The sequence below is a fragment of the Crocodylus siamensis genome, chromosome 6 (genome assembly GCF_052110815.1).
Source record: "Crocodylus siamensis isolate JL-2025a chromosome 6, ASM5211081v1, whole genome shotgun sequence".
In the NCBI taxonomy this organism is placed as follows: Eukaryota; Metazoa; Chordata; order Crocodylia; family Crocodylidae; genus Crocodylus; species Crocodylus siamensis.
The window spans coordinates 33,330,945-33,352,362 of record NC_143400.1 but is presented as its reverse complement, the minus strand read 5'-3'; the positions used below and the strand labels follow the sequence as shown (position 1 = coordinate 33,352,362).

General features: G+C 50.8%; 1 protein-coding gene across 3 annotated transcripts in view; it reads right to left on the bottom strand.

Annotated features, from left to right (window-relative positions):
* ZMAT4 (zinc finger matrin-type 4) overlaps nucleotides 1–21,418 on the bottom strand; it is a 113,490-nt gene that overhangs the window by 70,435 nt on the left and 21,637 nt on the right. For 2 of the 3 annotated variants that reach the window (XM_090052051.1, XM_090052053.1), the window contains exon 2: nucleotides 18,439–18,540. In XM_090052051.1, the coding sequence (XP_089908177.1) occupies nucleotides 18,439–18,540 (102 nt within the window). Of the gene's footprint in view, nucleotides 1–18,438; nucleotides 18,544–21,418 lie in introns of all 3 variants that reach the window. The other variant, XM_090052052.1, reaches the window with a different exon arrangement.

The following is a 21,418-nucleotide window of genomic DNA, read 5'->3' as shown; positions in this document are numbered from 1 at the left end:
GCCAACCCATAACTACCAGGAGGTAGGACAGAACCTCTCTCACGGGCTAATTATCCGATAATTGGGCATTATGGAGGACGTATGCTTTCCTCTAAAGCACCTGCTGCCTGGCCACTGTCAGACACAGGGGACTGGGCTGCATGAGCCACTGCCGCAGCTGATGCAGACATTCCCGTTCGTCTCCCTTCATTTGGGAGCCTCACAGCAAAACCTTGCCTGCAACTGCAAGACTTTGGGGAAGTGATGGTGCCTGGGAAGGGGCTCTGCCAGCAGGAAAAAAGCAGGCACATGCTGCACAAGGAAACCAGCCTCCAGAGCCCACAGGCTGACACTGGTTTGCTAGACAGCCCCAGCCACTCATCAGTCTCCCCTCAAGTTGGATACGAGACGTGCCGTCCCGGAGAACACAGGCCCCAGGCGCTCCCATGCCCCCAGCCCAGTGTCGGTCACTACTGGATGTTTCCTCCTCTTATTCTGCAGGCCAAGGAGCGCACAGCTCCCCGTTTGGTAATGCGCGGGTCCATCTCCCTCTTTGGAGAATACCTGGAACCGTTCCTATTCTGGTCTAAGTGTTCCCAAAGGGCTTGGCTTCCCAGATAAACTCATCCATAAAAAAAACAAATTATAGCAGTTGACTGACTTGACCCCCAGCTGGGAATGCGTCGTATTCTCAGTCCGTGGCGAGGACAAGCAGCTGTGATCGGTTTGGTGAGAGAGAGAGGCCGTTAGTGGTGTTAGCCTGAAGTCCGTCAGAAGGCAGGCTTGATATGCACCTTTATAGGCCAACTACCATTGATGTATAGGGAGAGCTCAAGCTTTCATGAAGCCAACTTTATTTAGTCAGAGGCTGTGAAAGTCTGTGCCGAAAGCAGGGCGTAAGGAGGAGAGAGTCCCTGGTCCTATACGTCGCCAGTAAAAGTGCTGGAAATGATTTAAGATGCCATTCAGGCCAGGCGCAGACTTGAACCCTTTGGCAGAGGAGGAGCCGAAGGAAGCGAGAATAATAGGGGAGAAAAAGTATTGGAGGGTCAAGGACTTTGATTTCCTCAGTCAGATCAGATCCCGTTAGCTTGCAAATGAAAAAGGCTGCACACAGGGCGCAAGCCAGCTGATGGCTGCCAGAGGCACTGGGCAGCCAGCCTGGTGTCCAGGTCAGACATGGACCGAGGGTGACATGGAAGCAGTGCAACCCTGCGGCGTCGGAGACGTTGCAAATGCGGACGCAGGCAGATAGGGAGAAGCTACCAATTAAAATCGCTTGCACCCATTGCAACTGGCCCAGGAAAGCAAAGGAAAAGAAAGAGCAGCGGCAACATCCCTCGTCTTCTCCATGACGCGATCGTGTGAACACGCACAAGTGCATGCGTATATACAAGATATATTAATAAACCCTCTAATAACAAGCATTTGGCAAAATTAATATTCCCATTTTTAATGGCTAAGAATAAACAACACTTATAACAAGGCTGAAAGCAGTTCAGCTCCCAACGTCGCTATTTCAGAGTTTCATTTGTGCGAAAAGTGCAGCTGAGGCAAAAAGAAAGGAAGGGAAGAGGAAGAAAGAAAGAAAAGGGAGCTGGAAATAGCAATTACTTTAAATGGTACAGAGGGTCAATTTCATGCTATTTCTTGCATTAATAATTTTGCATTTTAAGCAAAGTCATTACTTTGATTCAAGCAGCACTGGTTTCATGCTTCTGGGATTGGCCACTGCCTGCCTCCTCCCCCTCTCCTTTAATTAAAGCCCTTGCCCCCGAGTGCTCCCAATTCTGCTCCAGGCAAGAGTCCTTCCCACATTTCTTCGTGCATGTGACAGAGCCCCCAGGCCTGCAAAGGGAAAGGCTTGCACGGGGACACAGGCGGGTTTAGTTTGCGCTACAGAAAAAGACTAACCACCGTTTCAGGGCTTCCGATGGAAAAGCCGCCCTTTGCAGGGTGCCTTAAGACGCCTATGGAGTTGCCTTACAAAGTCACGCCTGAGCTACGCATCTCCTTGCAAACCAGGCAGTAATGCATCCCAGGGAACGGCACCCCAGCCAGCAACCTGTGCTGAGCAGGCACCTCCGGTTCCCCAGCAATTCCCCTTGCAGGAAAGTTTTCACCGAGCTTGCTCTTGTGGGGAGAGGACTAGAAAATGCTGGGAGATGCCAGGGTGGGATAATTTCCTCCTGCACTTCGCAGCTCACAGGAGTGACATGATAAATAGGACTCCCACACTGTGTTCCCAAGTAACTGTGTATTCTGGGGAGGTGAATAAGGAGAGTGAAATGTACTCCTCCTATTAGCACTGATTGACAACGTAAATGTTATGATTGTTAAAATACGAAGACACCCTAAAAGCTTCCCTTGCAAAAGCCCTGAGTCGGTGCACGTAAGTTTTTAGGGCATCACTTAATCACAATTAAAGCCCTCCTTTGCCAGGAGATCCAAGGGAAGGAAGCTGCAGGCAACAGCCTCACACGCACAAAATCCAGACCAGCAGAGCAGCTGTTATTATGCAAACGTATCGGCAGGAAAACTCCATCTCGCCTGTCCTGCAGGGCAACTGCACCACTACTTACAATTTCAGATCACAGATTTGCCAGTTTAAAAAATTAACTTACTATTAAAACGTGGCGGAGCAGTTTCTCCACAGTGCAAATCCAGAGCTAAATTGGTCTGTGTAAATGTGACTGTGCATTTTAAAAGAGGATCATCCAATAAAATAAAAAAGGAACAAATTAGTCAAGATAAGTAATGTCAAATAGCTTTCATAGTTTCTAGGGTCAGAAGGGACCTGAGCAGATCATCTGGTCCGACCCCTGCCATGGCAGGAAAGAGTACTGGGGTCAAACGACCCCAGCAACGTGTACATCTAACCTCCTCTTAAAAACCCCCAGGGGAGGAGCCAGCACCACTTCTCTTGGAAGTTGGTCCCAGATCCTAGCTGCCCTGACCGTGAAGTCGCACCTCCTGATATCTAGCCTAAATCTATCCTCTGCCAGCTTGTGACCGTTACTCCTGGCGGTGCTTGGGGGAACAGGGACTCCCCCAATGCCTGCTGATCCCCCCTGACTAGTTTGTAACAGGCCACTAGATCCCCCTCAGCCTTCTCTTGTGGAGGCTGAACAGGTTCAGGTCCCGTTGCCTCTCCTCGTGGGGCCTGCCCTGCTGCCCCCGATCATGCGAGCAGCCTCCTCTGGACCCTCTCCATGCTGGCCACATCCCTCCTGAAGTGCGGTGCCCAGAACTGGACGCAGTACTCCAGCTGCGGCCTGACCGGTGACATGTAGAGGGGGAGGATCACCTCCTTGGACCTGCTCGAGATGCATCTGTGGATGCAGGACAAGGTGCGGTTGGCCTTCCTGACTGCGTCCCCACACTGCCGGCCCACGTTCATCTTGGCATCAATGACGACTCCAAGATCCTTTTCCACCTCTGCGCTGACAAGAGGGGAGTTCCCCAACCTGTAGGTAGGGTGCCGGTTGTTCCTCCCCAGGTGCATCACCTTGCACTTGTCCGTGTTGAATCCCATCCTGTTCTCATCCGCCCACCCCTGTAACCCATCTAGGTCTGATTGCAGCCTCTTCCTCCCTTCTAGCGTGCCCACCTCCCCCCCACATCTTAGTGTCATCAGCAAATTTGAACAGGGGGCTTTTTACCCCCTCTTCCAAATCACTTATGAAGATGTTGAACAGTGCGGGCCCGAGGACCGAGCCCTGGGGGACCCCACTGCCCACATCCTTCCAGGTCGAAAATGACCCATCCGCCACCACCCTCTGGGTGCGGCCCTCCAGCCAGTTGGCGACACGTCTGACTGTGTGGGTGTCTACACCACAGCCCCTCAGTTTCTTAATGAGAACAGGGTGAGAGACAGTGTCGAAGGCCTTCCGAAAGTCCAGGAAGATGATGTCCACTGCTACCCCTGCATCCGGGGATTTGGTAATCATTTCCACAGCTCCTCCTTTTGCATGGTGGGAGAAAACGTGATTTTCCCAGACCCCAGCTTTGCCTATAGCCAGTGTGGTTCAAGTTAAGTAGAGCCAAACCCAAACTTTGCTGTCGGTGACCAAAGGCCAGACCAGCTGTTCGGTAATTAGCCATGGCAAAGCAAATCTATCTGAATTATGTGTGCTAAGCAGCGTGAGTCAATCCCATAACTCACTGGTTCCACATCCAGGCAGCCCTGGCGCTTCAGCCATTAGCCATCTGCACTCTTGGAAACCTGGGGCCTGATCTGCAGCCCAGGGAAGGCGACGCAAGGGCTCTCACGGCTTTCGGCAGCCTTTTGACCGCTCTTGAACTGGGCCCCACGGCAGATGGGCTGTGCAGCTGGAGGCAGGAGATGGCAGAGCAGGCCCAGGCTCTCCGCCCTGCAGGCCCTTCCCAGTGGCCTGGCAGCAAGGAGGAGACTGGATCCAGCTGCAGGTCCACATAGCCCAGTCCCGTGTCCCAGTTGATACCCCTTCCAAAACATGCATTTCCAAGCCCTTCGGAGACAGTCACGTGCAAAGAGCCTTCTTTTTGTTCAGTTTATCCTCACACGCCCTGCTGTCTAGCTGTACCTAACTATACTCTTTTCTGTCTGGCAAAGTTCTTATGTAATAAAGAAAGATTTTTTTTTTTAATTTATTTTTTTAAGATTTAAAGGCACAATTTTAGCAGCAATCATTTTTAGTGCTGCTTTCTGTAGGGCTCACGCTGTTCCACAATAAATGATGCCAAAGCATCATCATTAAAAGGCAACCAAAGCCCTAGCCATCTGTAAACAACCTCTCACCTTTATTTATTCCTATTTATTCATTCAGATTTATTTATGCATGATAAAAAGAGGTGATTATATAGTCCAGGCATAATTTTAAATGGCACATCAGCAAAGACCCTAGCGTACCCAAGCTGTGGCTGTCCTGGCCAGTGCAGCCTTTGCTGGTTCGTCCAGTGCTCAAAATCTGTCCTTAGCCCTTTGCAGCAATGCACTGAATGCTTCATTTTCAGGAATGGGAGATGGGGGCACGCATCTGTCAACCCACTTTGTCTCCAGTACTTTCTGCATCTACATGTGTATTTACCATCCTAACGCCCCATGGTGAGAGCTAAGTGGTTTTCCTCCACACCCGGCTTGCACACTGGTTCTCTTTCCTTTCCATGCAGCCGACTTGCAGTCGGCAGCTTGGAGGTGTGAGAAAGGGGAAGTGTTAAAGGAGGTGAGGATAGGACTGTTGCTGACAGCTCTCCTGGCAGCGTGCTGTGCCCTGCAAAGAGCTTATAGCACCTCCAAGCTCAAAGTCCAATTTAGGAACCCAATTCAAAAGCTTCCCTCGCACTGCTGAGTGCGAACGCCAAGGTGAAGACACCCAGAGTACAGCAATGACTGCCAGGGAAGTGTGACGCATGCCAAGTGCTCCATCGCTTGCTCGGCACAAAATCCTCGAGTCAAGGCCGTGCACAAAGATTCACCAAGAAGCGCCTGCCCGCTAGCGCCGGGGATAACTCAGCATCCTCCAGCCAGCCCTGCAGGCACGTGGACAAAAGGGAACCTAAAGACAACAAGTTATCTGATTTAGGAGCTTCAGATTAAATGGGACATGCCTCGTTTTACCAAATACTTTACATGTGAAAGTGCTTGGAAAAAAAGATAAAGGCCTCGCTTTATAGCTTGCAGGCAAAAGGAGGGGCAGCCGGTCAAGGGACCAGTGCTGAAAGTGAGCTAGGCAATGCCTGCTTCCCCTCTGCAGCAGCTGAGAGCGCTTTGCTGCTGTGGCAATGAGGGCACCTAAGCAAGTGGGCAGATAAGCAGATCATACAATGAATGGTATGTGGCAGCAGGAGGGTCCCAGGTCCCAAAGGACACAGCAGAGCCCAGCTTGCCTTGTAAACCCAGCATCCGCTCCTGGCGGTGCAAATCACAGTCCTGCGACAGACCGCTTTGCAGAAAGCAAGTGACAGCTCTCCCCAAGGTGAGACCTCATAATTGCGTCCGCTGGTGGAATAATAGCAGCAACCACAACCTGGAAAATAAGGGTTAAGGTAGGTCTAGGCAGAGCAGCTCTGCTCACCCAGATAAGGAGACTCTGTTTTGTCTCTGGCGCAGAGTCCTGGGGCACGGCGCACATTTTCTCTTTTATTCGTGGCACGATCTACCCGCCCCGAGCTCTGCACAGAACAGCGGTGGACACAAAGCTGGAGCAGGAGGTCATTTGCCTGGACCCTCTGGCACTTCTTTCTGGGCTGTTTGGAGCAGAGGACTGCTGCGTGGCTTGCAGGCCTGGGAGCTGGGTCCTGCCGCATCGCTGCTTGTCCCACCCTCTTCCTGAAAGCCTCCAAAAGGAAGGAGATCCCCCCACTTCTCCAGGCAGCTTGGTCCTGATGCTGTTAGTGAGAGGAGGCTTGTCCACCGCTAGCACGAGACATTTCACTGTCCTGTAAGGGGTTTCTTCACCCCCCCACCTCACCAGGTTTTCATCAACTGCTTCTGCTGCTGTAATTGCTGTCCGTCGCATTTCTCTGTCCTTTGGTGCTTCACTCATCTCCTTTTTTACGCCCCTGCTCACTGCAACACCTCCCTTCTCCCTACGCTCCTTGCTCTCCCCCTCCCCTGCCAACATCACGCCTGAAAAACTTTACAAACCTCTTGCTCCTGCACGTACAGGGGGCTCGCTGGAGCGCACGAGGGAACACGCTGCACAAACAGGCCCAGGAAGTGAAAAGTCATTACTGCCACCCTTAGCACAAGGGCTTAAGCTGCATTTAGACTTTATAGTCAATTGTTTGTCAGCTCCAAGAGACTTCAGTACAGATCATGCGGCTGAGCTGTGCCACGCTAAGTGCTGCACACGCAAAGTACGACAGACAATCCCTCCCTAGGAAAGCGTGGAAGAGCCAGGAGAGGAAAGGCAGGATGATTACTGCTATACCCATTTTGCAGATGGGGAACTAAGGCAGAGAGAGATCAGAGATTTCCAGGTGAAACAGGGACTTGGTAGAGGTGTCAAGAATTGAACGAGGCCCCGTGGGGCCACAGATCAATGCATTCCTCACAAAAACCATGCCTCCCTCCCTTTACAAAAAGCGTATTCATTGTTTAGAGGCTCAGTCATCAACTCTCAGGGTCCGGAGGAGCCAGTGGTGTGCCGAGGTTGCCACGTGATCCAGATCATCGGCTTCCACTCTCCCGTTTACACCACCTCAGTAAACCACAGCGGGAGCATTCGCACCAAGGCCTGTCAGGTCCCTTGAACACACACCTGGTGCTACATGGCTAACACCTCAATCCAAGCTCTATCCAATTCACGGCTACGGGACAGACGATGAGTGCCCGGGTCTTTGCATCACCTGCCAAATTGATCAGGAATGAGTTCCCTTTCATGCGTTTGGTAACAGATTTTCACCGGTAAGGATCCCGATCACTACAGCCCCCACAAAAAAACTGGCAAGTCCCAGTTTTGAAACCTACCTACTAGATGCTCCAAATCCACAAACTATGTATAGCGTTGGTTTTGTATCGCAGTGGTTTCTTCAAGATCACATCCAGCAGTTCAAGGTTAAAAGTTGCAGGGAAAAGGTTTGTAAGTCCCACAAGGCTACAGAGCCTCCCAGCGCATTCCTATGAGGGTTTGGGGGTTTTTTGAGCTAAAACATTGAGTTCTGCAAGGGCCACAAGCCAACCCTGTTGCATTCCTATGGAAAGCTGACCTATAGCCCATGCAGCCCTGGCCAGGCCCCAGGTCATTTTTCCTTTGCTCCCAAGGCAGGTTGACCTGTTGTCTGGGAGGGCTGCAGATGAACCCCAAGTCATCCCAAGACAGACAAGGTCCTGTGGGTCAATCTGATATCTTTTATTAGACCAACTCAGTAATACCAGATATTGGATTGACCCAAACAACCTTGTCTGCCTATGTCCTTAGAGCATCATGGCTACAGCCAACACCCCTGTAACATGGAGGTCACCGCAATGCATTCCCATGGCAGGATGATCTGTACTCTGGGGAGCTGCATCCAGGCACCAGGTCAACCTTACGCCTTCCTAAGGGGATCTTTTCCTTAAGGAAAATGCTTTCAAGTCCAGCAAGGCTACTGGTAAACCCCACATGTTGCAATGGAGTTTTTTCCTAGGGAAAATATTTCTAAGTCCCACAGTAGACTAACCTATATATATTATATATGCACGTATAATATATATACCCCCATAAAGGATGTAGGTTGTAGCCATGATGCTCTAAGGACATAGGCAGACAAGGTTTTGGGGGTAAACCTGATCTCTTTTATTAAACCAACTCATATACATATATATATTTGTATGCATCCATGCATGTATCTACTTTGGTTAGTAGATCTATACCTGCCTTTTTCTTAATTTCAGGCTAGCACCGCACTAAGTACATCTCTCTACACAAGTCACACCAGGACCCTCACAGCCTTGTGGGAGCTGTCTGCTTTCCCTAGTTCTGACGGGAACGTCTCACAAAACCCCGCAGCTCTTCCCCCTCCTGGCACGCTGCCGCTCTTCAAAGAAAAACTTCTCTAAGCCAGACAAAGGGGCAGGGAGAAGCACTGACTTGCTGCACCCTGGGAAGCTGGCTTGCAAGGAAATGTTTTATCTGCAGCTCCATCTCTGCTTGGGAATCACTCATGGTCCAGGCAGCCAGTCAAACCTGACAGCTTTCATTACAGTCAACGCTGTTTTTCCTACAGTCACCTTCACAAGAGCACATCTAACCCAGCAGCACTGCCTCTCTCATCTGGGCACCAGGGGATTCCTGGCGCACGTGGGCTTTCTGTGGCAGGAACATGTTCATGCCAAGGCCGCCTGAAAACCCCACAGCCCCAGAGAGGACACATGCGTGCCTTCCCATCTCCACTGCACCTGCACAGTGGACGTGAAAGCCTCCAGTGTAAGCATAGAAAAGCTGCCACACAATATCTGTCGCTGAGCCCCAAACCGCATACCACATAAGACGAGTTGTTTCTTCCCTTGGCGCAGGCCCAAGCTCCCCAGCACCACACAGACAGGCGACACATCCACCCTGGCAAGGAAGAGCCATGAACGGCTACAATGAACCAGACGACCAATGCCATTAGCACCGCACACGACAGCCTTTACTAGTCTGACAGCTCCCAGAGCCAGGCTGGCATCACTTCCTGGTGCCCTCGCTGTAGCCATGTACCAGCCCACAGACAGAGCGCCCCGGTACCGGGAAGCAGAGCTCAGTGCACACAGAGAAGCTCAGGGGCACCTCGGAGAGCTCTCAAATGCTGCACGGGAGAGCCGAGATTGGGTAAGCCACGAATTAGGAAATATGGGTTCTCCTAAAAATCCCAAACCTGAGCTCTTCAGACAGGTCTGCATGGCAGTCTGTATTCCGGATGCTCTTCCGGGAGTGCCAAGCACAAAGGGGACAGCTCGGAGAGGGAGGAAAAGCCTGCCCCAGAATAGGTGCTTCCCCCCAGCAACTGCTGGGCTTGTTGTCCGCCCGCCACCAACTCTCCGATTGGACCCAACGCTTCATCGACGTCTCAGCAGCACTGAAAAACCTTTACATCTGCAGACCTTGTAGTTTTGCTTCATTGGAAGGCGTTTTTGCAGCTGCCGCAGGTGCCTGCGAGAGGGGCGGCCCTAAGCTTGTCCCCTCCCTTCCCCTTTGCCTTGTCCAATGCTTTCCTCTTCAAAAGCTGATACATCGGTCTTCGAAGGTTTCCCATCAGTGCTGAGGAAAGCTGTGCTTGATGGTGGCTTTGCTTCCGCTTCAGACTTGGAGACACCTGCTAACTGAGCCCGCCCAGATGCGAGATTCCCTCTGATGATACCACCGTCTACAGCACTTGCAATGCAGCAGGAGGTCAGGGAAGAGGTTACCTGCTGAGTACCTGGAGACTCAGCTAGAGCTGAAACCGGAATTGCAACGATGACCCCAAACTGCAAATCAGAAGAGTTAACGCAGCTATAGCTGCCCATGTGTACTGTGTGCATACATCCGTGTGCACCTCTCTATCAAAAAATGCAATGGAAAAAAATTAACATTGGCAGGGCCTTGCTGGTTTTATTTGACCTTTAGTGCTGATTTGTGGCAAACATATCAAGTGTGTTAGTGCTGCTTCTGCTTCAACGTGACACCCATGCACGCAGTGTGGCTGGGCCTGGTCACCCTGCCAGACAGTAGCCAATGCTGCTTTCTGCCAACATCTGGGACCTCAACCCGAAGGGAAAGCTCAAGGCTCATCAGTCAGTGCTAACATCAGCGGGACGTGAACTTCCGGGCCTCTTCCTTGATGCCTTTTACTGGTTTTCTGAAAGACGTGTCTAGCGCTTCAGCGTTTTCAGCCAGAAGCATGACACTATTTGAGGGGAGCCCAGGCCTGGAACTGAATGAAATTGGGCACTATCTATCTCGCTGTTGCTGCCTCTTTAGCCATAGATTTTAGCACTCTAAGTGCATTAAAAATAACACTAGGCCATTAAGGTCAACAACAACGTGGCGACGCGTAGCCTCGTAAAGAGCCAGTTTCATCTAAAGCCGTTTTCTAAAGAGCAAAGGGAACCAGTCGTTAACACCACACCAGTGACTCGACGTACTCCATGCAGAAAATGGAAAATACAGCTGTAGCCATGTTAGCAAAAAACCAGCAGGGCTATTCTATTTCTTTACAACAACACGCATGGCCATATTTACCTAGGCACATTTTACTGGCAGCTGTTAAACCATGCCAGAAGAATTGAGTCTTAAGATAAATTCTCAGTCTGTGCACGTGCACGCACACGGAAACACACAGACACTGAAGCAGCTTTCTCCTCGCGCGAGCAGCAACACAAAAACTAGCTTTCGCCATATCCAGAAGTTTGCTTTCTCCTTCCCAGACCCAGGACTTGCTGCTAGGGTTCACCCTATGGAGAGACACCAGCAGCCCGGTACAACTCACTGGCCTCGGGGCCACCACTGCAAGCCCCTTGTAGCCAGTCCAGAAGAGGACAGCGGAGGGCATGCACGTTCAGGGGCATCCGACCCTACAGCTTTTGCCTCTCGCTAAAGCAAAGACAAATTATGCAGGCAAATAGCAGTGAACATAGAAGGGACAACAGGTCCCACATGTGAACGGATAGATACCAATATTCCCACATCAGCTGCTACTGGCTCAGAGAATACCAGACCTTACTCTGTCATCTACCCCTCTTAGCCGTGCCATTCTCCTCCTCTAGACCATCCATAATTTATCCCTCCTGTGGATCAAAGTTGCCCCAATCTTTGCTGCACCGCTATAAATCCTCCCCTAAGAAAGGAAAGCTAAAAGCCCAAGTGGACTGTGCGAGAAGAGGCCTGCCTGGCACAGCCACACCGGCAAAAACTTAATCAGCCAGTGAAAAACGGCTGCTTGGACAGCACGTGGGAAAAGACGTCCGAGAGAAGTGAGCCCACGGCAGGCTGGAGAAGCAGGGGTCGTTAAATGGCTGCATCTTCCCTTCGGCAGACTGGAAGGCAAGGCACCGGGGGGAAGAGGCAGGTGGAGGGAGAAAAATGACTTTGCAGGTGCATCCTCAAGCCTGCAGCTTCTCACTTGGGAGCTCTCCTTCGACATGGAAGAATCTTCCAGCACCGCATTCATTTTACTAGGGAGAGGATGTGCTCTTCTGCTGCATTAATATTTCAAATCCGGGATTGCTTTTCTGAGCACATGCATTCTGATCTTTAAGGCACTAATGTGCCGATAGCAAACAATGCTTATTATTCCTGCCGACAAGAGATCTTTCAAGCCAAACTCCCTGCACATGGACAGTGCAACTGGCAGCAGATCAACTTGAGGACCATGCAGGCCGGCCACAGACAAAGAGTATCGATGAGGCTGTCAATACTGTTCACCAGAAGCACTTGTCTATGACAGTTCAAGACGTTTCAGGGCGTGCTCCAGCTCTGGGAGACCCAGCCAAAGGGCATGACACTTTATTTGTTCTCCTGAGTTTATTCAGCATTAGAATTTTAATTAACTTGCGTCCCTCCCCTCCCCCTGCATTTCCCTCTCCAGAGCAAACACTGGATTATTCATTGCTTCGCTGGCAAGGGGAGCCAGGAATAGCACTTGCAAACTGCGCTGGCCTGGCCTCGCGTTGTAAAGCTCCAACTTACCCTTTAGTCTAAATCACAAAGTAAAATATTATGCAAGCACCTGAAGCCATAAAGATTACGAGGAGGAAAAGGGTCGTGGCAGCATCCCGAGCGAATGCGCTAATGAATATGCAGCTCAGTGTGAAGTCTAAAGGCAACTTTGCATGTCTGGTAATTTTACTGCGGGATTTTTCAAGGAGAAACGCCAAAGTAAATGCGAACGTCTTTGTAATGGCTGCGTGCCCCTGTGCACAGAGCTGGGAACTCAAGAAAAGGGATTTTAAATTTACAGCACAGACCTCCTCCCCACTGCCCCAAAGATGCTCCTGCAACTCAGCACGGAGTCGGCTGGGAGGAAGGGCTGCACGGCGGGTGGAAGCGTCAAGAGCCAGAAGGGATCGACAGCAAGCAGGAGGGGAGAGAAGCTGCAGATAGACCGAAGGGGAGAGGCCAGCTGTAGACTATGGATTTCAAGGTCACTCCGGTGACTGAACACCCTCCAAGATGTCCGGAGGTTTGCTCGGCTAGCCCCGGGGTCACCTGCCTCGGAGCTGGGCTGGAAGTCCTGCAGAGATGGGGCGCCTCGGAGAGCCCCAGCTGCTCTGGGCTGCAGCTGAGCGGGGAGCAGGCCAGGAAACCTCCATCTAGACAGACTGTTTGTGCTGACACCGCGCCTGGTCGCCAGGCTCAGGCTGGGCCTTCCCACCTGCCCCTGAGCTGGCTTGGGCGCTCTGACAAGCCACGGGCTCCAGTTATCCCTCCATTATCTCTTTTTGTCCTCACCCCCTGTTGCACAGCAGCATCCTCGGGGCATATCACAGTGAGAGGAGAAGAGGGGTGCGTGGCTGTAACACAGCTCATACATCGGGCGGCTTCTCCCCAGACTCGCCCGCAACGAATTTTTGTCCCTCTGACCAGTTTAATGATGCAGTGGTGCTGCGAGAGCCTGAGGCGATCTATGGGTGGTGCAGCGCAGGGCTGATCTGGGTCCTTGCTGCTGGAGCAGCTCCCTGGGGCGCAGGCAGGGCAGAGGCTCAGGTCACCTGCTCCTGCGCGGGTCCCACCCCGAGACCTGTCATCGCAAAGGGATGCACGTAGGACATGGAGTTTTCTGTGCCGTCAGGCCCAGAGCAGAAGGTCATTTGCTTTGAGCAGCTGCCCAGCTGCGAGCCAGGGGAGCGAGGTGCCCTCGGAAGAAGCTACTGAAAGCCCAGCTACTTCACCGACTGCTCCCTTTCCAAGTCTCCTTGAGAGCAGGAGGGGGCTGCCCCAGGGGGACGCTCAGACCTCTCCCTGCATACCCGAGAGACCAGTGGGACGCGGGACCGGGCGCGCGTCCAGACGGTCAGGCAGGCCGGATTGAACTCCACACACGACAGAGCCAGCCCGTCTGACACACTCGTTTGATCCCCGCCCCTGCAGATCGCACCTGACTCTCACGACTTCTGGGGGAGGGCAGGGCGTTCGCCTCCTCCACCACTCCTCCCTCCCTCCTCCACGAATCCGGCTCTGTATTTCCCTTTGTGCTTTGCCTCTCGTGTCACCTCATGCCGTACGCAGCCAGCAAATGCCTGCAGTGACTGTACTGCTTTGTCCTTTTTGGTGTTTCTTCATCCCATCACCCAATCATTGCCTTTCTCCCAGGGGGAGAGAGGTGGGGGGAACAGCAAAGCCAATACGAATGCAGCACTCTCAGCAGATAAAGCAGTGTACCGTGCTGTTACCTAGCAGGGAATTTATTAGGCATCAATATTTGGATACTTCATTCCAGCGGCAGACCCTATCACAAAGCCTAGAAATGGGAGGAGTATGGCTTTCTCTGATAAATATTGCAGGGCAATTGCCCACCCAAACTTCCCCTCCTCTCCCCCAGGTTACGACCATGGCATGTAAACACACCGCCTTTCTCAGCACCAGCAGCTCAGATGGCTCTCGTTTTGTGCTTGTGTGCAAGATAACTACTGTTACCTATAAAGCAGCCTCACATGCCAGTCGACAACTGTGCCTGAGGAGCTTGCGGGGGCTTTTTTACATTTCTGTAGATGCCAGTGCACTGGAAATAACTACCTTGCATCCAGGTGCACATATCAGCTCTCACAAACCGCATCCTGAATTCAATCGCTTCATCCCAGAAAACAGGGATGTTATATGGGGAGGCACTGTGGATTTTCCCGTGGATGAGAGCAGAGGCTCAATAACCATGCATCAGAGACACGGACAGGCCGAGGGAGAGAGTTGTACGAGACAGACGTGAAAGAAGGACGGGGTTTTGTTGCGTGTCGGGCTGGAAGTGAAGCTACGTGGCAAACCCACCGATCCTTTTGTCATTTTCCCACTCCACTTGCCCTTGGAGATAATGCTACTTATTATTTGCACAACTGTCAACAAATTATTTTTCATTCCTGGCAAAGAAGCGCTAAAAAAAAGTCATTCTGCTCCTTCCCGAGACATCAGCAATAACTCTTTCTGATTGAAACGGGCTATTCAGCTTTGGCAAAATAAAAAGCTCCTCGTTTCATATGCCATTTCCCTGCAGTTTGTCTGGAGAAATGTCTTATTTTACATGCACACTGGAGCTGAGGTTTCAGCACATGGCCCTAGGGCTGTAGGCTTTAATCTCAGAGCCCAAGTTGTCTGCCCATGGAAACATCTCCATCTAGATGAAGAGGTTACATCTTTACAAAAGCTTCCCTGTGCAAGCCGTCCCATCCAAGCGTTTGCCCCAGTTATTCCTGAAATACCATGGACAACCCTGCCACCCACAGCATGTGGCTCAAAAAACACCAGGAACACTTGAAAGCAAGGGGGCAAGGGCCTTCTCAATGTCCTCCCACCACAAAAGTTGTTGAAACGCCTGATGTCACTCATGTCCTTTGTGAAGCTTCAAAACAATTAGACAGACACTGGTTTACAGGTTGATTCGCTTTGATGCAACATTTTGAAATGAAATGCCAATACGTAGTTTATTCAGAACAGATGGCATGAAATTAATTGTTGCGGGCTTCGTAAACCTGAAACGCCAAAAATCAAGCCATAGTTGATGGCGGAAGAAAACCAAACTTTTACGTGCAGCATTTCTGGCAGGAGAATTCAAAATTTGGTTCCCAGTTGGGAGTGCCCCAGGAAAACACATACTTTTGACTCAAATGTCATACTGTCACCGCCTTAATTTATTACTAATAGGAAGCAGAGAACTTTAAATGATGATGAGAAGTCATTTTTTGGGGCAGCAGTTTCTAGAGTCCACAGCCCCAGGAGTGGGGGACACTCACTTGGGCCACTTGCTGTATAAATATACTAGCGACTCATAAAAAATGAGGGTGGAAGGGACTTCAGGAGGTCACGTCTAGTCCAACCCCCTGCTCCAAGAAAGACTCAGCCCCAGCAACAGCATCCCAGCCAGGGCTTTGTCAAGCCAGACCTTAAAAACTTCCAAGGATGGAGATGCCACCACCTCTCTGGATAACCCGTTCCAGTGCTTCACCCTCCTGGTGAGAAAGTTTTTCTTGATATCCAACCTTAATTTCTCTCGCTGCAACTGGAGACTGCTGCCCTTTGTTCTCTCACCTGCCGCCATGGGGGACGCTCACTCATCGCATGAAGTGAGTTTTGAAAGTGTAAAAGCAAATACCTCCCTGCCAGCCAGAGTGGCTCATCCAGCCAGGCCACAGAAACCCTTCCTGATGCAAGCATCCAACCGAAACTACTTGTCACAGCCCCGAACTCTGATATTCAGAATGAATGGAGTGGGGACCAGCTGCAGAAAGCCAGAATTATTTGCAGAAATTACCACCCAATATTTTTTTAGTGATTAATAGATCTGGGGAAAAAAAATCAAAAGCTGCTCAGTCAATGCCCACGTAGAAAAAGAGGCTAAGTTCATTGAATAAATTATTCAGTACAAATGATTTGGCCCCGTCTTGGGAAACCATATCCAATTCATATCAGGGAGGAGGAGACAACAGCAGCAGAAAGATTTTCCATTCACATTTAGATGGGAAGCGATGTTTCTCTGCTGCACATCGATTCTTTGGAAAACTTCCCCGCAAAGTTTGACCTGGAGTCTGCTCAAGAGCTACCCGAGTCAATGCCACAAAGAGAAAACCATCACCTCTACCAGGAGGCCCAATTGGTTTTGCCACTAGAGCGATATGGCTACGACCTGGATACTGGCTCCCAGAGAAAGGGAGCAAGCCCTGAAAGGGATGGGGAGGAAGATGCTGTTGCGGCCCTGCCATGGGAGCGAGGGAAGCTCACTGCTCCAACACAACCCTCGCGTCTCGCAGGCGATGCCCCAGCCTGGCTCCATCAGGAGGAGGGCACCAAGCGCAGTGTCTGCCCACAAATGTCAAGAAGCAGGGGGCCCGTTTTGCCCGGCCCTTCCAGTTTCCACTGTGTTGTATAACCCAGCAGGCACGGTTACATAATGGACGTGCCGGGCTGCCACCTGCGGTGCCTGCTGGGGATTCTCAGGGTACGGCAAGCCGGCACGACACATCGCACCAGAAATACACGACGCAAAACCAGGTTGTTTTCCCCATTTCCAGAACATCTGGTCTGAATTAACAACGCGGCTCGCACCTGCGGTTGCACAGGAAGGAGGGGAGGTGGGTACGCAGGCAGCAGCCCCGATATTCGGCACTCGGACTCGTGTCTAGCCTGAGATTTGGTTCCCTTTCCCAGCACTTCCGCGACCTAGCACTGCTGCCTTCCTCTTCGCAGCAGCTGCTGGGGATCTCTGCTTCGCTCCGAGTTTACCGGGCAAGACTGGTTCGGCAAGTTCCTCAGGGCATGAGAAGTGCCTTATAAATAACTGCATGCTATTGTCGTCATGATTTATTAATGCAATGTGATGTCCTTGCACATCACGTACCTCTGCTATGTTTCCACTGGCAACCGTAGGACAATTCGCTCTCTCTCTCATTCCTACACATGGCAAGAGAAAGACTCACGCCAATGGGAGCCGAGGTTCAGGCCAACCAAGCAGTCCGTGGGAAAGCCATGATTTGTGGGCACTGACACAAGTTCTGATGGCGTCAGCCGAGTTTTCTCCCTCTCCAAGTCGTTAACACCCAACCACTCACAAGCTCCTGGCAGAAATCATTTCTTTTCCCCCTGGAGGTTTTCAGTAAAGTTATATCTCCCCCTCCCCTTCCTATACAAGCATAGCCAGCTGCTGATAAGAGAGGGCATGTCACCAAGGTCCCTTTATAATCCAAGCTCTGCAGTGCGCACTCTTTCCTTTCCCTATTCCCATCCGAGTCCAGCTTTCATTTCTCACCCCAGCTACACTTAGCCAAGCCACCAAGCCGCCTCACCTTTCCGATCACCTTCTGCTGTTTCCAAAGCGACTCCAGGGCTGTTGTCTTCTTATTGCCTGAACAGCACATGTCCCGGTGTGGACACAAGGGTCTTTTCCCTTTGCCAGCATAACAGGATGGGGTGTCCCTCGGGGACTCCCTCCCCTCTAACAGGAATGCATTTCATTTTGTTGGGAAGATGTGCAGTGCTGTTAATTGCTGTTCTAACATGTCTCTAATGATATATCCTTCCTAATTGTTTATAGCTTGCCTACCTCTTAAGTGCTTAAATACATTCAACAAATACTAATCTATTCTCTGCACAATTAGCAGTTTCTGCTCAGCAATGGATACTGCACCACGTTTTATCTAAAAACTTGCATTGAATTAATTCAACTCTTAACTGAGCCCCTGCCCCACCTACCTTGCTTTTAAAACTAGTTTTTCTATGGTCTGCACAACTGACTTCAAGGCTGGACAGCGGCGAGAGATACAGCAGGCTTCGTAACACGGGCCCTATGGAAAAACTGAGCGCCGAGTTAGAGAACGGCATAACAATAATGAATTCGTCCACGTTTAAACTGCACCGGTGCGCTGCTTTTACGTTCTCATTCGCGTGGTCTACCGTGAACTCCTGGGTGATCAGTGACCAAGTTATCTGCAAACGCGCCTCCTTTTGTGCACTGCCTCATTATCAAGGATTCCTTCAATAATCCTACAAAGGATCATTTTTTCACATAGTACCACCACAGTCAATCCAAGCAGGAAAACAAATGCCCCAAATATTGCAGCAGCATTGCCAGAAATCCTTAAATGCCAATGAGAAACAAAAGCAAGGGGAAGGTTTGCTGGCATTTAACCCGGTCCTACTATTGAATGCATGGGGCTCAGGGACCATTTTTGCTCTTGTCTAAGGAAGATGCTGCAGGTTTTGAAGGGCAGACTCCAGGTTTCTGGACCGGCACTAAATCATAGTGACATGACATCAGAGGGGAGGACGTCCAGCAAACACAGCACAACCTTTGTGAAACCGCGTTCCCAAATCCGAGTCTCAAAAATGACTTTACCTCATAATGAGCCACCCGCTGAGATTCGGATATCAGCTGAGCACTGCAGACTTTGCAATAGCTTTCAGTGAAGAGTTCCTGGTCGATGTCAGATGACTTCATCTGCTTACAGCCATGCAAATAAAGCAGAGAATTAAGAAGAAAAAAAAATAGGAATGATTAGCTAGAAACATTTCGAAAAAGGTATAGCAAACTAACACTTCGAAGTGAACTGAACCGTTTTCATTACAAGTCAATGGAACTGCAGCTTCTCGCATGTTTTTGGGAGTCAACACAAAACACGGCAGTCCCACTGTTGCGTGCAAATCCCAACATCCTCAAGTAAATGTTGGTGCTTATTCCTGTTCCCACTGCCCTCCTACCATTTGTTACTCTCACTGGCTGTGCCTTGTTTTAGGTTACAGACAACCTCCAGGACAGGGACCATGACATGACTACCTGTGATACAGCAGGGTCTCAATCTGCCTTGGGGGCTTTTGCTCAACGATTATATTGGGAAGGCAAGCAAGCACCATCACCACTGACAACTCCGGATAGGATGAAGCATGGGAGGTCTCTCAGCCTGCAGAGAGGCCTCAAACTGCAACTTCCTGACTTGTTTCACAGAAGCAGTTTGTCTTTGGACACACAAGGAGGGTCTGACAGTGCCCACACATGCAGAAGTAGCTCCTCCCGGACACCATGGCCACATGCATGGCCCCAGGTTCAGTCTCCACCACCTTTTCATGCCTCAGGGCACATCGCACAAAGGGGCAAGCATTGCTCAGGACCAGCAACATCCCTTCCATTGCATATGGGCAGGATCGGGACCCTTGGCTCCATGGAAGAACAGCCCATTAGCTTCCCTTCTTTATATCTCTGGGTTTCTACCTCCGTTTCATTAGTTTGAGTGCATTAATTACACCTACATACCCCTCCCATCTCAACTAGGCTGCAGTCCATGTCTGTATGCCACGTGCAAACCATCATGTAAGCAACACAGGCTATTCGCCTGTGTGCCCAGCTTAGAGCACCTGACAGCGATTTGTTACCCCTTATCAACTCTTTACAAATGTTCCTTTAAACCAAAGCAGGGCATCTATATTGCATACTCTCTGAAGGCATTTCACTGCATTTCAAAAGTCAGACACGGAAGGAAACAGGCTGTGTTGTTCCCAAACAGCAGTTCTGATATTTTGGGGCTCCCTGCAATTTCCAGCAAGGAACCTCACAAATAGCAATTCAGGGGTGTCCGAGTTAGCAGGAAGCTAAGGCTATTGTACATATTGTCCTCATCAGGGAAGCGATTGCAAACATCAGACTCTGAGCAGAGAGCTAAGAGAGGCATGGGGAAAAACAAGGCTTGCAGGAGCACGAGCTCGGCAAAGCAACAGAAGCAGCTTGAGGGGCAGGATATAAAAATCTGTGTACTAAAAAAAATGAAGTGCAGATCAAAACATCCCAACTCCTGCCAAGAGCCATCTACTCTGTTTGTCAGCCATAACAAACCTATGTGCAGTAAAAGCTGGGGAACTAATTCAGCTCCCCTAGCACTGACCTATGTGAGTTAATTGATTGTGATGGGAAATAACCAACATGGAAATAAAAAGCTACAAGACAGTGTAGGCAGAGAAAGGATTGTGGGCAGGCAGCTCTACTCTACTAGCTAGTTGCTGTGGCTTGAAGATCTGCTCCTACCTTTTGCTCTCTATCCTAGCTTCACTCCACATTGGTATTCTGCAAGAAATCCTGCATTTGTAAGCTGCTCCCAAAAGCCCAGCAGGCATTTCTAAGCGCCCAAAGATTCAGGTACAGATCCTCTCAAAAGCAGACTAAAGATGCAAGACAAAATTCTCCCCCAAGTCCAACAGACAGAGGCAAAGCAAATCTGACCGCTCTCCTCTGACCCGTAAATCACTAAGGAAGGATCCTACTCCTAGGTCTATAGCGCTCCATGGACTCATCTCAGCTCACCTTCCACGTCTAAGCGTGCCCTCCAGAGCAGCAGGCAAAGCAGCTGTATGCATAACACCTGTTAACAGCCCAGGGCCGGGATCCGCACTCCCTCCAGGATGGGCACAGGACCCCGGTGGGTGGGAATTACAGATTGCTGGAGGAGGCAACACAACCCACGGCTTTCCACTTATGCAGCAGCTTCCAATCTATTGATCCTGCTGGGCTGCAGACAGAGAGAGGCTCAAGTGAGATTGCTACAACTCTCAGTGCCACTTGTTAGCCAGGCATGAGGTGCTGGTGTTGTACCCACTGCATTGCAACAGGCAGGTGTGGTCACACGCATAGGGGAAGGGGATACTCAGCTGGGCCCTGCATGCTCCCTCCCAGGGGAAGGGGGTCCACCACACGGGTACAACAGCACAAGAAGGGCTGGACCCCCAATCCTGTAGCAAACATGCCAGGGAGATTTAAGCCACGCATTTTCCTCCCAGACTGATACTACCTGGGGCAATGCACTCACTCCAGCGAGAAGTGCTGCTGGGTCCCTGACTCAGCTGCAAAAGTCATCTGAAAGCCAGTCCCTGGGCTAATGCAGCTTGGGGAGCAACTCGGGGACCCCATCCACTGGAGCCCTAATACCTGCAGGAGCTTGATTCTCCTTGGAGCACACCGGGTCCCAGGGCTGCCGGGGCCAGACCAGCTTGTGAGACCTGATACTCTTCAGCTGGGCCCGTTTAGCAGTGAATAACCCTTGCCTTGCTGATTAGGCACCATTCCTGAACATCTGCGGTGGTTAGGTGGGAAGTGCTGGAGAAGAGGAAATGCCGTTCCTCTCCACAAGAGGCATATTTAAAAATTGACCAAAAATAAAACAGGCCACTCTTCTGATCTCTTGGCTTGGCTAGTAGCAAGGAGCAAGCTGGGCCCAATGCAGGCTGTAGCAGGGTCTGCTGGAGCTTCAAAAGACAGTTCCCATGGTGGAAATACGTGCCTGGACTTCTGTCAGCCAGCACAGCCCAGCCCAGCCCACCTCAGTGCCTGCTGC